Below are 16,175 nucleotides of genomic sequence, written 5' to 3'. Positions count from 1 at the left end.
AGATTTTTAAAAAATTATGACCTACAGAGAAAATATACTAATTATGAATATACCATTCTCATTCAGGAAGCCGGCAAAAAGGGATGAAATAGAATTAGAGAGAGCCAGGGCTAATGCTGCCCTTTGGGAGGCCAGACTGGAAGTCTCCGAAATATCCCGGGATGGATATCGTGAGGCTGTTCGGAGATTGGCACAATGTAATGAGGACTTGAAGAGGCAGCAGTACAAAATGGAGAAAGATACAATGGCTGTATTAAGCTACATAAAGAGGCAAGATTTAGACAAAGACCTTATGGTACGTAGAAAACCTCTTGAATCTTATTTTACTGGATATACGTAGTACTTTTGCTGGTGGACTTAACTTGCATTTGCTAAAGAACTCTTCCCAGGATATACAAACACAGCTTAAATGCCATCTACTGGATAGCCCTTTCCTGATCTCCTTAGTTGTTAGGGCTTTCTCCCTTCTTCTCCAGTATGCCATAAGCATTTATTTGATAGTTTGCAGTGAAAGTTATGAAATTTTTAATGTATTTTGCCTGAATCTGTCTGTACGTTAGCCGTTCTCCACTCCACTCTGGCTGGTGAAATTGATAAATCCTTTAAAATTCTTTATTTTTAAATATAAAATACAAATTTGCTTCCTGTTATTCTTTGTTTACATAAATTTGTGAGTGTACATTTATGTTTTGCATAAGTTAGAGAAAAAGCTCTCAAAATCAAGAACCAGGTCTCAGTTCTGCACTTTTGAGGGCATCTTTTGATGTTTTTGGGGAAAGATCACAAAGCCTAAAAACACCTTGAAAATGTAGGGATAAATATTAACCACATCAATGCTGTTGTTGGATGTTGGGAAAAGAAGCCTTTTTTGTGCCTGAGTGCTGCAATGTCCTCAGCCAATTCCCATTGTTAGTAAAGTCAATTTATTATAAAAGTATTAGTAGAGGTGAAGAAGTTAGAAGAATTATAAAACTGAGATTAAATATTGACAAATTATTTAGGTAGCAACCATATAGGACATCTTCAACGAATGCAGAACTTGTACTGTTCGATTTTAAAGTGACATTTTAGATCAGCCATAAAATAATTTCTAAAATTCTTGCGAACACTCTGTGTCCTACAAAACCTTTATTTGTATACATTTACCAGTAATAATTGGATATTAGTTTATACTTATCAGTGCCAGCCACATTCCCATTTTCTTTTCTGTATCAATAGCCTTAGAAACATAAATATCTTTAGCAGATTACCGACCTTTCCCACAAACATAGATTTCCATGAAGACAGAAGAAACAAAGACTAGAAAGAAAAAGCACAGCATAGTGTATTGCATTCATCAAGATTAACTAACTTTTGTCTAGTCTTATTGGTGGTCCCATTATATCCCAGAGACAGCTTTTAAATAATCCAGAGAAAATTAGGAACTTTTCCCAAGAGTTAGGTTCTAAGAGTTAGATATGAACTATGACAAGAAAGAAATATATCTTCCTTAAGGGTAGGAAAAAAAAAAACAACAACCCCACACTAAATATTTCTGTAACCCTTCAGTATATCACTGTATTACCATGTAGTAAAATATAAAATAAAGGATAACTGAATCATTGGGAAAGGTGGTATTTTCTTCCAATTTTTTTTTTCAGTTAGCCCTTGCAATATGTGTTATTTTCTGGTTTTGGTCATTTGATGGATGTGAGCAACCTCAGAGTTGCTTTAATTTGAATTTCTCTGATTATTAGTTATTTTGAATGTTTTTATATCACTGTTAAATAGCTTGAATATATCTACCTTTGGGTATTACCTTTTGATATCCTTTGACCATTTGTCAATTAAGAAAATGGCTCTTTTTCTTATAAATTTGAATCAATTCCTTATATATCTTGGAAATGAGACTTTTATTGGAGAAACTCTCCTACTAAAATGCTGATCCTTTTTCCAAATACATATCTTTAGAAAACTGGATTTTCATCATATACTTCAACCAAAACAAGATAATGCAATAGATTAATGTAGAAGCAGATTTGAGAATCCAGTTGACTTCTTTTAACTAAGACATTTGTTGGTCCTCTTCCAATGACTTAGTGGCTTTAATTGCACTTGAAAGTTAGACTACTTAGTCAGGATACAGTATAGAGCATTTTCTTCACTTTCATAATTCTCCATTTCTATTTTAATATAGATTGAAAAACTGAAACAACAGTTATTAGATGCAAAGGACAAATCTGAGATTGATAAGGAAATTCTGGTGAGTAATTTGTACCCAGTGACTGTATTTCTCTAGTGGTAATGTTTCTGATAGTCTCCGCAGTCCAGAGCACAGTTGAGAACCTGAAATGGTAAAAAAAAAAAACAAAGAGGACATGGAACAACTCAAATGATTGTCACAAAGGCTATGCATTAAATCAAATTCATGTATTTTATGCATTCAGAAAACCTTCATTTAGATGGAGGCAGTGTATATCAGTGGAAAGGATCCTGATTTTGGATAAAAGGGTTTACTTTTAAATCCATGCTCTTCTACTTTTTACCTCTGTGACTTTAGCAAAGTCATTTAACCTCTTGGAGCTTTGGTTTCCTAATCTGTGAAATGAGAACATTGGGCTAGATGACCTCCACAATCCCATCTCTAAGTCTAGGGTCCTGTGACTCTTATTCTACTTTGTTGTTGTTGTTCATTCATTTCAGTTATGTCTGACTCTTTGTGACCCCATTTGGGGTTTTCTTAGCAAAGATGCTGAGGGTAGTTTGCCATTTCCGTCTCCAGGTCATTTTATAAATGAGGGAACTGAGGCAAACAGGGTCAAGTGACTTGCCCAAGGTCACACAGCCAGAGTGTCTGAGGCCAGATTTGAACTAGTGAAAGTTCATCTTCTGATTTCAAGTCCAGTGCTCTATCCACAATGCCGCCTCTCTGTCCCGTCTTATTCTACAGGGACTTCTGATAACGTTTATTTAGTTTGTGACCCTGCAACAGAACAGATAAGAAGTGAAAAAGTAGGAGACTAAGAGTATGCCAAAAAAGGCAGAAATAAACAAGCGGCAGCTAGAAGCAAAATAAAAGAAAAACTAGAAAAAATAAACATGAACTATGAAAGAGCAAAGAAACATGCATTCCTAAGAACAGGACAAAAATAACCCTAAATATTTCTATAACCCTTGAGTGTATTACTTTATTGCTGTATAGTAAAATATAAAATAATATGCATAATGATAATTGAATATATCCAGAAAGGGTTAAATTATGTATATCAGGGGTCCCTAACCTGCAAATCAGAATCTACCAGTTGTTTTCAAAGACCTCCATGTAAGCTGTAAGCTGATTGTTAGCACCATCCCATTCCTCCTCTTCTAATGGTTTTTTGTCAGCACTGGAATTTCTGACAGTGTAGAAATAATGCTTGTAGGCCTTAACCAGTGAGACTGCATCTAGCCATGGAGAGCTTACTGATTAGCTCGGTGATCAGAATGGGTGAATGCCTGTCCATACACCTAACAAATACCGTAAGAACCAGTATATAGAGATTCCTTCACTATCAGTAGCTTGTTATCTCCTTTATACCTCTCACCCCTGTCCTTGGTAATCTCACCACTTCCTCACAAGAAGATTAATAATCCTTGATGCATAATGTGCACTGATTCACAAGACAAGTATTCTAAAACATAGTACATTTTAGAAAAATTTCCAGCGAAAATAGTTAACATTTTTAAAAATGTCAGTGCATGTAGAAGCAAACTCCATTTGTCTGGAAAAATCACTGGAAGCAACATCTCAAGCAGTACTCACACTTAAGTATGATTGTTTTTTTTGAACTATACTTTGCCTAATCAAACATGCAGTATGATAACACAAACTAATATTAGAGATGTAGTTGAAAAATTTCAAAATTTTAATGAAAAACCCCAGAGATTTCTGCAGTATATTCTAAATTTAGTATAGATTTAATCCAATCTCCTACTAATCTCTATTAGTAATCCTACATAATGAGAATTAATAAAAACCCTATGAGAATACTGATGGTCAAGAAAAGAGTGACTCTGCTGTACTTAATGAGACATAAAAATATATTTTATTTTAACTTACTCAAACATTAAGTACCTGCACAGTACAGTTGAACTCTGCTAAACTCTGAGGGAGACCAAAAAAATTAAATAAGACAATATATGCCACCCTCATAGAGCTTAAAATTTAGTAGAAAAGATTTTCAGCACAAAGGCTAAAACAGAAGAGACTTTCAGTTTTAACTCTCAGTTAACTGGAAAATTAGAAGGATTTTCTCCATCTAACTGAATTATAATATCTTGATAGATATTCTCTCCCGTTAGACATTCAATCTCTGTCCCAGCCTCCAGGCCTAGGTTCAGCTTTTTCAGGTGCAAAAATTACCTCATGTGCCATTTTTTAGAAGTTCTTATTATACTGAGCTTCAATAAAATATGATGTGTGAACCCACTGATCTTTCTTAATACTAAACACTAACACTTTACACTAATTTTTTCTTAATTTCTTATTTGCAGCAAGAACGCTACTCTGTGAAAATTAATGAGTTGGAGGGGCAATACAATCAAAAAAACAAAGAAATTGGCTTAATTCAGATAGAACTGAAAACAATAAAGCAGTTCCAAAGGAGGAAAACTCAAATAGAGAGAGAATTAGAAGAGGTAAGATTTCCTTTTTAAAATCATAACCGTATTTTCATCATTGTTTTAAAAGTTTGATTTTATAAGGGAGCAAATGACTGTCTTTGTCACCTTAGAGGCCATCAGATTGAAAGAAAGAGAGCAATCAACTGATTTATCATTTAGCAAGCATTTATCAAGTCTCAAGGACTGTGCTAGGTTTTAGAGACATAAAGACAAAAATGAAAGCATCATTGTTTCTACGTAGAGCTTAGTGCTGGATGGAAAAGCTCTTGCTACTATTTTGCACAGATTGATGGGCCATATATTTTGTAATAACTAATATAATTTATAAAAAAAATTTAAAGTCCATACCTTTCCATATATCTGTACAGTAAAAATCATGGTTTAATCTCAGTCAGAAGTTGCACAATTCTTGAAAATTTCATAGAAGAGGCTATTTCTGAGGGGGGAATTGTGGCACCCCTATCATCCCAGCTACCAGATTGCTGAGACTGGTGGATCTTGAGTACTAGAGTTGTGAGCTGTGGTGGGCTATACTGGTGGGGTGTCCACTCTCAGTTTGGCATTAATAGGGTCAGTCCCCAGGATGTTGGGGTGGAGAACCAGGTTGTCAAAGGAGGAGAGAAGCAGCATAGGTGGGAAATAGAGGAAGTCAAAGCTCTAGTGCTGATTGGTTGGTGAGGTGGAACCTGTGAGTAGCCCTTATGCTTCAAGGCTGGGTAAGCTAGGGAGACCTGTTCTATTTTTTTGGTAAGTTTTTTTTTAATTTTAATCTTAAATAAAAAATAAGAAAAGAAAAAAAAAATTGCCAGGTACACAACAGACCATAAGAAACGATTCAATATAAAACAATAAATTTCCACTTCAAGAAAACCTATATAATAAATACTGTACATTGTTTTCAAAGTTGCCTGGCTTTTCTTTGCTTCCTTGTTGGTTTTCTTTTGTCCTCTGCTATGCACTTTTACTTTATTTTTTTCCACCTCCCTTCCCCTCCTACCCTAAAGAAGGCATCGATATACATATATATAATGTATATATACACACATAGACTTAGATATCTAAGCAGACTTATGTACACTTATATGCTTATATACGTATATGTAAGACTGTACTGTGCTCATTTCCACCTGTCATCTGTTTCTCTGAAGGCAGAGAGCATCTTCCTTCATAGGTCTGAGTCTTTTCATGTTTTTCTACATCAACCAGCTCCTCATTTACTACACTGCAGCAACATTCCCACCCAATCACATCCTACCTGAGAGATTATCCATGAAAGTTTTTTCCTATTTTTTCTGCATTCCTTCTGTTCTTGGCTACATAGGTTTTATTTATATGAGAAAATTTTAATTTAAAATAATCAAAATTATTCTTTTTGTACCTCAGCAGTGCTCTCCCTTATAATGTAGTTTAAGGTCTGACACTGCTCAATCTACTTCCTTTACATCTTTTTTTCTGGTTTCTTTGAAGTTTCTCCACAAAAAAAGACAGAACATCACCTCAGAGCAGCTAGGCCTGTGTGAAGTGCAAATACCTCCAGGCTGACTCTGGAGAATCAACAAACATCAAGCCCTAGGGGCAACTGGGTAGAGAGGCAACCTCAGCCTTAAGAACTTTCCTTTTGCAGACTGTGTTGGGGGAGGCGGGGAAGGGGGTCTGATGGCTAAGTGGGAGAAGATTGAGCAACCTTTCACTATCAAGGGAAGTCAAACACAGCTGTGCTGACCAGACTGCTAACCAGATTATTGACTGGATATGTCAGACTAAGGCTGGGGGGAGAGGGAGTTATTAGCACACGTTTGGTGGTAGTGAGGAGCAAAGAACCTGTTGTGTGGGATGAAAGACCCTCACCAATTAAAAGTTAATTTATAATAAGGAGCCATCTCAGGGTGGGAACAGAAATGAATTTTATTCCATTCTCGAGAATAGGGTGTCCTCTGCTAGCACAGAGCGGAACCAGCAAAGGAGGCAAAGTGCAAGGGACAAAGCACCAATAATTATACCTAACACAAGAGAATTCCCGCCCACTTCTGACCCTTCTCACCATTGGCTGGGAGGCAGGCTTACAATCTGAGCACAAAAAACTAGACAAAGAACCAGGAGATCGAGGCACAGAAAGTCCAATTCCCATTCCCTTAGTTAATGATTACAACTGAGGTGACATCTATAAATCTAAAGAAGGAGAATAGGATAAGGGGAGGGGGAGACCCTCTCCATTCTTTTACAGTACTTTTACAGTAAAGGAAAGCAGGTCACAATGACCCTATTCTTGCTGAGCAAATCTTTAAACCAGAACCATAAGAAAGAAACAAAAGTTTCAGGGTACACTTTGCCAGAGGCTGAGCCATCAGACTCTCATGGCCTCAGAATTTTTCCACTTCCCTATTTCCCTATTTCTTGATTTTAAATATTTCTTAGTATAGATATAGATATATATTTATACATATCTTCCCTGTGAAGTCTTCACATTTTATATACCCACACTCTGTTGACTGTGGGCACTTGAAGGAGAGCAGAGTCCCTAGCTCCAGTTCTGAGGCAGAGAGGATGGCTGTAGTTTGCAGCCACTGGAAGGGACCACAGGAAGCAGGATCATTTGTGGGACATTGTGACTGGAGCTTAAAAAAGCCACTTTTTTTCTCAATGAGAACCTTTACCCTATGTGTATCCTCCTGTTTCAAATGTGTTTCTTGTAAACAACATATTGCAGGATTATGGTTTTTAATCCATTCAGCTGTCCTCCTCCATTTTATGGGAGAGTTCATCCTGTTCACATTCACAGTTATGATTACTATTTGTGTCTTTTTCTTCATCTTAGTTCCTCCCCCTTTATTGCTTTTATTTCTCTCTTCTCCCTTCCACTCCTCACAAGAGTTTGCTTTTGACTACTGCCTTCCTCAGTTTACCCTTTCTGTTGATTTCCCTCCCTTATTTTACTCTTTTCTGTTTGCTACTTCTTCCCTCCCTTCTGACCCCCCCCCTTCTTTCCCCTTATCCCTCCTACTGCCTGGAGAACAATTTGATTTCTATACTTCTCAGAGTATGTTATTCCTTTCTTGAACAAAATCTGATGAGAGTAAAGCTCAAATATAGCTCTTCTCCTTCCCTTCTTTCCCTCTACTATACTATGTTTTTGTGCCTCTTCGTGTGATGTAATTGACCATTTTCTACTACCTCCTTACCTCTTCTCCCAGATCCATCCCTTTACCTCCCTTAATTATGTTTTTTATCATTATATCAGTTATTTTATACTGACATCCACAGTCTATGTATATTCCTTTCAATTGTCATAATAACTGTTCTATTCTCAAGATTGACATATATAACATATATAAAACAATATAATCCTATATATGGATATAAACACATTTGCTCTTATTGATTAACAAGGTTTTCCCCCCGTTTACCTTTTATGTCTCTCTTGAGTTTTGTATTTGAAGATCAAATTTTCCATTGAGCTCTGGCCTTTTCATCAGGAAGGTCTGGAATTCTCTTATTTCATTGAGTGTCCATCTCCTTACCTGAAAAATTATGCTCAATTTAGCTGGGTAGTTGATCCTTGGTTGTAGTCTAAGCTCCTTTGCCTTTCGGAATATCATATTCCAATTTCTCCTGTCATTTAATGTAGAAGCTGAAAGATCCTGCGTGATCCTGACTGTATTTCTACGATATTTGAGTTGTTTCTTTCTGGCTGCCTGCAGTATTTTCTCCTTGACTTGATAATTCTGGAATTTGGCTGTAATATTTCTTGGGAGTTTTCAATTTGGGATCTCTTTCAAGGGGTTGATTGGTGGATTATTTCGATGACTATTTTGCCCTCTGGTTCCAGGACCTCCGGGAATTTGTCCTTAATGATTTCTTGGAACATACTGTCCAGGCTCTTTTTTCACCATGGCATTCCAGTAGACCAATAATCTTAGATTGTCTCTCCTGGATCTGTTTTCCAGGTCAGTTGTTTTTCCAGTTAGATATTTCACATTTCTTTTATTTTTTCATTCTTTAGATTTTGTTTGACAGACTCTTGATGCCTCATGAGAGTCATTAGCTTCTACTTGCTCAATTCTCATTTTTAATGAATCATTGTCTTCATTTTGCTTCTAGGCCTCCTTTTCCATTTGGTTTATTTTACTTTTCAGGCTGTCATTTTCTCTAATTAGATTCTGAATCTCCTTTGCCATTTCACCAATTTTATTCTTTAAAGGTTTTCATCGGTGAATTGTTTTTTTTTTTTTCCATTTTTTCTTTTACCTCTCTAATTTGATTTTAAAATCCTCCTTGAGCTCTTCCAGGAATGCTTTTTGGGCTTGAAACCAGTTTACATTCCCTTTTAGGTTTCAGAGGTGGGTATAGTATCTATGCTGTCCTCTTCCAAATTAGTATTTTGATCTTCCTAGTCCTCAGTTTCCTAGAGTTCTTCTTCATGTTGGTTAACTTTTTCCTGGCTTTAAAGTGGATTTCTGCTTCTGGGGTTCAGGGGCTCTGTCCCAGGCTTCTTGTTCTAGGAATTGTGGGCGTAGTTATTAGCTTGTGTGTTGTTACGGCCTCTGGCTTCATGAGGTGTGGGGGAGGGGTGGTTTGGCTGCTGGAAGTCTCCTCTTCCCTTAGTGCTGTGGTATACCCTTTTCTGCACTGATGTCTAATGTCTGCCACCTCCCCTGGCTGGGTGAAGGCACCTCTGGGGTCCTGGTGTGGATGATTGCTGGCTCTGCCCCCTGAGCTCAGGAACTTCCACTGTTCTACTGAGGTTGGGCCTTCTGGATGCCTCTCTTCTGTACTAGTCTCCTTCCCCCATCACGATTAGGGCCCTCTCCCTAACTTCTCAAGCTAAAAGACTACTGAAGCCCCACTTCTGGCTCTTCTGTTTCAAAGTTTTTCCCAAAGGAGTATGTATTATCTGGGTTAGGGAGGAAGGGAGCTATGAGAGCTGTTTACCTGGCCATTACGGCTCCTGGAAGTTCAAGAAGGCATGTTTCAAAGCTTTAGACTGCTGGTTGCAAGCCTCAGGAGTAGTTGTTCTTGCAGCCTCAGGTGCTGTGCTGCTTCCTCCTGTAGCTCGGACAGACTCCCATCCTGGGCTGGGAGACCTGGGGATCACCACCAGTTTTGTGCCCAGGGTTCTCCCAGCGTGGATGGCTGGCCGATTTCCGCAGCTGCTTCAGCTTTGGTGTGGTCTGGTGCAGGTTCATGTGCTGGGCGCTCAGCCTACAGATCCTCCTGTCGACCCTGAGAACTCTCCTGGCTTGGAAATTTGCCACACTCAGTCTACTAATGGCTTCTAACTCTCTCAAAGCTGCTCAGATTCACTTTTTTAGAGGTATCTGACAGAATTTGTGTGAGAGCTCCTGTAAGATGCTGCTTTCTCGTAGCCATCTTGGCTCCCCCCACCACCACCATTTTCCTTCCTCAGTGAGTTAGTGCAGGGCTGTCCAAAATGCGGCTCTGCGATTTATGTGACCCACCTACAAGCATAGAAATTTACATAAATGCTTTAGTAAAGAAATCCTAGCTACCACAGAGCTTTCACTAAAATGGCAAATCAAAATACATTGTCTGTTGTTTCAATACAAACCTAAAGTTGGACAGGCCCTGAGTTAGTGCATTGCTGGCTCACAGTCTTTCTTTCCTTCCCAACTCCTTCCCCTTCAACGTACATATTGATACTTCCTCAAACACCCTAACTCCTAGTTCCTCAACTTACTCATCTCTCATGACCTACTGTTTCCACTCTACCTCAGCTGCTGGATAGAAATGAGCTTACCCTTGATCTTACCATCACCCACAAGTATTCTATTTCCATATTCTTGAACTCTGAATTCCTTTGATTATAATCTTTTATTGTTCCATCTTTCCCTATCTTTTTTATTAAGATTTTTTATTTTTTAGTTTACAACACTCAGTTCCACATGTTTTTGAGTTCCAGATTTTCTTCCCCCTCCTTCCCCTCCTCCCAAGACGACATGGAATCTGATATATCTTCTACATATACCTTTGCATTAAACTTATTTACATAATAGTCAAGTTGTAAAGAAGAATTATGACCAATGGAATGAATCATGAGAAAGGAGAAACAAAACCAAAAAAAAACCAAAAGAGAGCAAATAGTTTGCCTCAATCCATATTCACACTACATAGTTCTTTCTCTGGAAGTAGGTAGCTCTTTCCATCATGAGTCCCTTGGAGTTGTCTTTGGAACCTTGTGTTGCTGAGAAGAGCAAGTCTGTCAAAGTTAGTCATCATAGACTCAATATGTCTGTGGTTGTATATAATGTTCTCCTGGTTCTGCTCTGCTCACTCAGCATTATATCACATAGGTCTTTTCAGGTTATTATGAAGTCCATATCTTCCCATTTCTTATAGCCCAATGGTACTCATTACATTCATATACCACAACTTGTTCAGCTATTCCCCAATTGATAGGCATCCCCTTGATTTCCAATTCTTTGCTGCCACAAAAAGAGCCGCTATAAATATTTTTGGACATACATTTCCCTTTCTCTTAATGAAGCCTAATCCTAGGCCATCACCCCTGCACTGGCTACACTCTCCTCTCTTCCCTGTCAAGACCTGTTTGGAACCAGCTTAATTCTATATTGTCCTCTATGCGTGAATCTCTTGCCCTCTTATCCTGTTATCAGTCGTTCCCTGCCAAGCTGGGGCCTTAGACTACTCCCACCATCCGGTATTTTTGTTCTTTTTTATGTGCTGTTGAATGAGAGATCAGAAAGTAGTGCTAATTTATATTTCATAGTCTCTACTTGGACCCTCATTGTAGTAAAGCAGTCTTTTTTTTTGCATCTCTGTAATTGATTCATTATCAGACTCTTCATAACAGCTTTAAACCTTTTCATCTCTCCTCATACTTCCCTTGGTTTCTCCTTCTCCCATGCTCTCAGCTGAGAATCTTCTTTATATTTCACTAAAAAGAGGCTATTTGTTGAGAGCTTCCTCTTCTCCTTTCTTATATCACTCAGATGCCTTCTCCTACTATCTCCTCCATGGCCTATTTTACATGAAGAAGTGGTCTTTCTCAGGGCTGACCCCTCTACATGCATAAGTGATCCCATTTCTCAGAATATTGCCCCCTCTGTCATCTCCATTCTCTCATTAATCTTCAATCTCTCCCTGTTGATTGGCTGCTTTCCTATTGCCTATGAACATTCCCATATCCCCCCCATCCTTGAAAAACCCTCACTTTATCTGTTCATCCCCTACTATCATCCTATATTTTTCTTCTTTTTCATAGCTAAACTCCCTTTGAAAGTCCTCTATAGGGGCAGCTAGGTGGCACAGTGAGTAGAGCAGCAGCCCTGGAGTCAGGAGGACCTGAGTTCAAATCCAGTCTCAGACACTTGACGTACTTACTAGCTGTGTGACCTTGGGCAAATCACTTCCCTTCTCCCCTCAAAAAAAAAAAAAACACAACCCCTGTAAGCTATGCCTCCATTTCTCCCCTCCCATTCTCTTCTCTCTATAGCCTGGCTTCAAGTGTCATCATTCAACTGAAACTTCCCTCTCTAAAGTAACAATGATCTCTTAATTGACAGGTCTAATGACCTTTTCTCAGTCTTCCTGTAAACATCTTAAACTCAACATGTCCAAAACTGAACTCGGTATCTCCCCAACCTTCCGCCCTGAAGCCCTCCTTCATTTTGATCTTCCCCATTGCTGTCGAGCACACCACCATTGTCCTAGTCACCCAGGCTCACCTCATAGCCAATCAGTTTGCCACGTTCTGTTGATTTCTACCTTTCCAACATCTCTCGTAAATGTCCCCTTCTCTTCTCTGACATCACTACACCCTGGTAACAAACTTCACGACCGGACTATTGCAATAGCCTTCTGGTTAGTCTTTCTGCCTTGGGTCTTTCCTCACTCCAGTCTGTCCTCCATCGAGCTATCAAAGTGATCATGTCACCTTCCCTTTGCCCTTCAGCACCCCCCCCCCCCATTCTGTAAACTCTGTCTAGTGGCTCCTTTTACCTTCAGCATCAAAAATAAAAATTTCTGTTTGACTTTTAAAGCCCTTCATAACCTGGCCCTTCTTATCTTTCTAATTTTTTTTTACTACTTACTCCTCCCCTCCACATACTCTACAGCTGGCCTCCTTGCTGTTCTTCTCAGAAGAGACTCCATCTCTGCTCCATGCATTTTCATTAGCTGCCCCCTACAGGCCTGGAATTCTCTCCCTCTTCTCCTGGCTTCCCTAGTTTCTTTCAAGTCTCAGCTAAAATCCTGTCTTCCTCAAGGTGCTTGTCCCAGTCGCCATTAATGCCTGGTGTCTTCTATGATTGTCTCCAGTTATCCTATCTTGTATCTATCTTTTTTGTTGTTGTTATGTGCTGGAAATGATTTTTAATTAATTAATTAATTTTTAGTTTTAGTTTACAACATTCAGTTCCTCAAGTTTTTGAGTTCAGATTTTCTCTTCCTCCCTCTCTTTCCTCCTCCCCACCCAAGCGGCATGCAATCTGATATGGTTTTACATATACCTTCACACTAAACATATTTTCACAATAGTCCAATCTTGTATCTATCTTGTTTGTACATGGTTGTTTGCATGTTGTCTTTCCCAATAGAATGGGAGCTCTTTGAAGTCAGGGGCTATTTTGCATTTTTTTGTATTCTCCGGTGCTTAGCATAGATCCTGGCTCATAGTAAGTGCTTAATAAATATTTGCCTGTTTACTTGTTGACTCCTTTCAGCATTTTGAGATATAGTTCAATGACTTAAACTCCTTGAAGGCAGCTAGGTACTCCCTCTTTTAAAAATAATTTATGATATACCTTGTCAAAGTACAACTGTTTACACTAAAAATTAATTTCTCCATACAATTTTTACCTAAAGGTATACTGGTTACTCTTTGTATCAATTTTCATCCTCTTTGTTAATTTATGTATTGTTATATAGTTTTCATTTTGCGTAGTCATAGTATAGAGACAGTTCTGATTCTACTTCTTTCAAGTTTTTCTCTTTCCAAATGTCTTTATATTCTTCATATTTTAATAGCACAGTTACATTCCATTATATTGATATGCTCAAAGGGATTTGTGAGCTCATCAGTTTGGTAATTCCTTACAATTATGCGAATTGCAAGTGTTTTATGAGACTCATAGACTATGTTTTCCCCCCAAATTCACCCAGTACTATAGTAGAAGCCTTCTCACTTTCTCTTGATATTGTTAGAGTACCAGTGGTACACTATGACTATCCACTCATCATATCTCATACTATGTGACTAGCCCATCTTCTTTTGCTGTCATATGATTTCCCTGATATGGGAAGGAGAAGGAAACAGACATTTATTCCCTACTGTGTGCCAGGTTCCGTGCTAAACACTTTGCAAATATCTCATTTCATTCTCACAACTATCCTTGATAAGATATCTAATCCATTTGAGTTCCTTGTCAATTATATGTTGCAGCCTACTCATGTCTACCTCTCCATCCCCCTGTTTGATTCTTATCTTCAATTTTTCAGAGACAGGGGTGTTCAAGTCTTACTGCCATATAGCAATACCAGTAAAATGTTAGTATAGAAAAGATGGACCATTACTTTCATGGAAAGCCTTAGGTAAGTAAAAGAGCTTTTCAGTTTCTACTCTAATTGATGGAGAAGGTGGGAGGTGTCACACAATGCTGAGCATGATTTTTAAATTTGTCTTTGTTTTAGGGTTTCCCATGGCCAAGATGGCTAATTTGGTTTGCAGAAAACAGAGTTGGTTTATTGCCATTCTTAGAGTCTCTCTAGCATGGTACAACCTCTAAGAGATAGAACTCCATTAACATAGCCTTTAAAAACAAAGGGTAACCTCCATGTCATAATGAAGCACTAAGGCAGAACTTTGTATATATTGATATAACATTTTATTCAGCCATCCTCCAAGTGTTGGATGTTATGTTGTTACCATTTTTTTTTGCAATACAAGTAATACTGTATTTTTAAAATCTTTTTTTTCCTCTATAATGACAATTGTAAGATATAGTCAGTAAAAGGATGTGTTTATTTTTGTGGTTCTTGTTGGAGTACGATCATGGCAGTGTATGAATGGGGCTTAGCCTACAATCACACCAGCATTGAATCATATAACTTTTTTTTTTTTGGAGGGAGGAAGGCAGGGCAGTTGGGGTTAAGTGACTTGCACAAGGTCATTCAGCTAGTAAGTGTGTCAAGTGTCTGAGGCCAAATTAAATTGTATCACTTTTAAGTATGTTTGTAGATTTTAGATTGGAATGGTATTTCAGTATAGTTTTACGTTTATCTAATTATTAGTGGGGTAAATATTTTTTGTGATTGTTAATAATTTAGGTACTTTCTTAAGTAAATTATATATTGATATCCTTTGACATCTGAGTCTTCCCATTCTTTCCAGTTATAATTGCACCCTTCTCTCATACTTTTGACTTGTTGGTTCCAGAGGGAAAGGTGAAATATGCCTTTCTCCTCCCCAGTGCCACTTCCAGACTCTCTCTCTACTGCCATCACTCAGCAGTCTTTTCTCCTTTGAGCTTCACATGATCCAAATTTATCACCTAGTCTAGATCCTGGTAATTGTATCTACAGCCTGGACATTCTCTTACCTTTCTTAATGAATTCAGGGCCTGGCTTAAATCTCCCTCTCAATCCCAATTCTTACCCTTATACTAGGGAACATCCACATACATGTTGATATTCTCATAAGCACCCTAACCTTCCAGGTCCAAGCTAATCCAGTCTCATGACCTCTACTTTACTTTAGCTACATGCAGGTCAGACCTTTGAGTTTGCCATTGTAAACAACTGTTTTCATTCTCCTTGTCTCAATCTACACTTTGAGTCCCTATTTCATTGTGATCTTCTGGAATTGTGGTTGGTCATTGTGTCCAGAATTTCTAAGTCTTTCAAAGTTAGTCTTTAAAAGCATTGTGGTTATTGTGTAAATTGTTCTCTTGGGTCATCATCCACTCATCCTAATTATGAATTTACTCCAAGGCTTTATCAAACTAGATCCTCCTCTTTCTTATTTCACACTTTCTTACTTACTGACCTCATTATCATTTCTGTGCAAATGACTCTAAGATCTATATATCCAGATTTAATTTCTCTCCTGAGCTCCAGTCCCACATCGGTAACTGTCTATTGAATATATCAGTATGCCCCAAAAGAACTCATTATTTTTGATCCAATCCTGCCCCTTTCCTGAATTTTCCTATTTTTGTTGAGGGCGCCACCATCTGATTATCTGGGTTTGAAACTGGTGTCATCTTGATTTCTCACTTCTCATTCACCTTGTATATCTAGGCAGTTGCCATTTCTTGTTATTTTTTTCCTTTTTTTAAAATAAGGTTTTTTTTTATACTTTCTGTTTCATCATAGCATCACCATAGTTATCTCAAATAAGGCTCCTCCCCCCCTTCTAAAAGGCCATTCCATATGACAATATTTTTTAGAGAGGAAAAAAAAAGTTAGTATAACAGATAGATACATTGCAAAGTCTAAAAACATGTGCAATGTCTAATACTTGTGGACTTCCCATCTCCATGAAGATATAGTTTGGGGTG

The 16,175-nt window shown here is 38.1% G+C and overlaps 1 protein-coding gene across 1 annotated transcript in view; it reads left to right on the top strand.

Annotated features, from left to right (window-relative positions):
- Positions 1 to 16,175, top strand: part of BBOF1 (basal body orientation factor 1) — a 74,381-nt gene that overhangs the window by 11,352 nt on the left and 46,854 nt on the right. Inside the window, exons 2-4 of the mRNA XM_036734314.1 lie at positions 67 to 295; positions 2,177 to 2,242; positions 4,513 to 4,656. Of these exons, the coding sequence (XP_036590209.1) occupies positions 67 to 295; positions 2,177 to 2,242; positions 4,513 to 4,656 (439 nt within the window). The remainder of the gene's footprint in view (positions 1 to 66; positions 296 to 2,176; positions 2,243 to 4,512; positions 4,657 to 16,175) is intronic.

This window comes from Trichosurus vulpecula, chromosome 8 (assembly GCF_011100635.1).
Source record: "Trichosurus vulpecula isolate mTriVul1 chromosome 8, mTriVul1.pri, whole genome shotgun sequence".
NCBI lineage: Eukaryota > Metazoa > Chordata > Mammalia > Diprotodontia > Phalangeridae > Trichosurus > Trichosurus vulpecula.
Note: the sequence above shows the minus strand (reverse complement) of the source record. Positions and strands in the feature narration are given on the sequence as shown.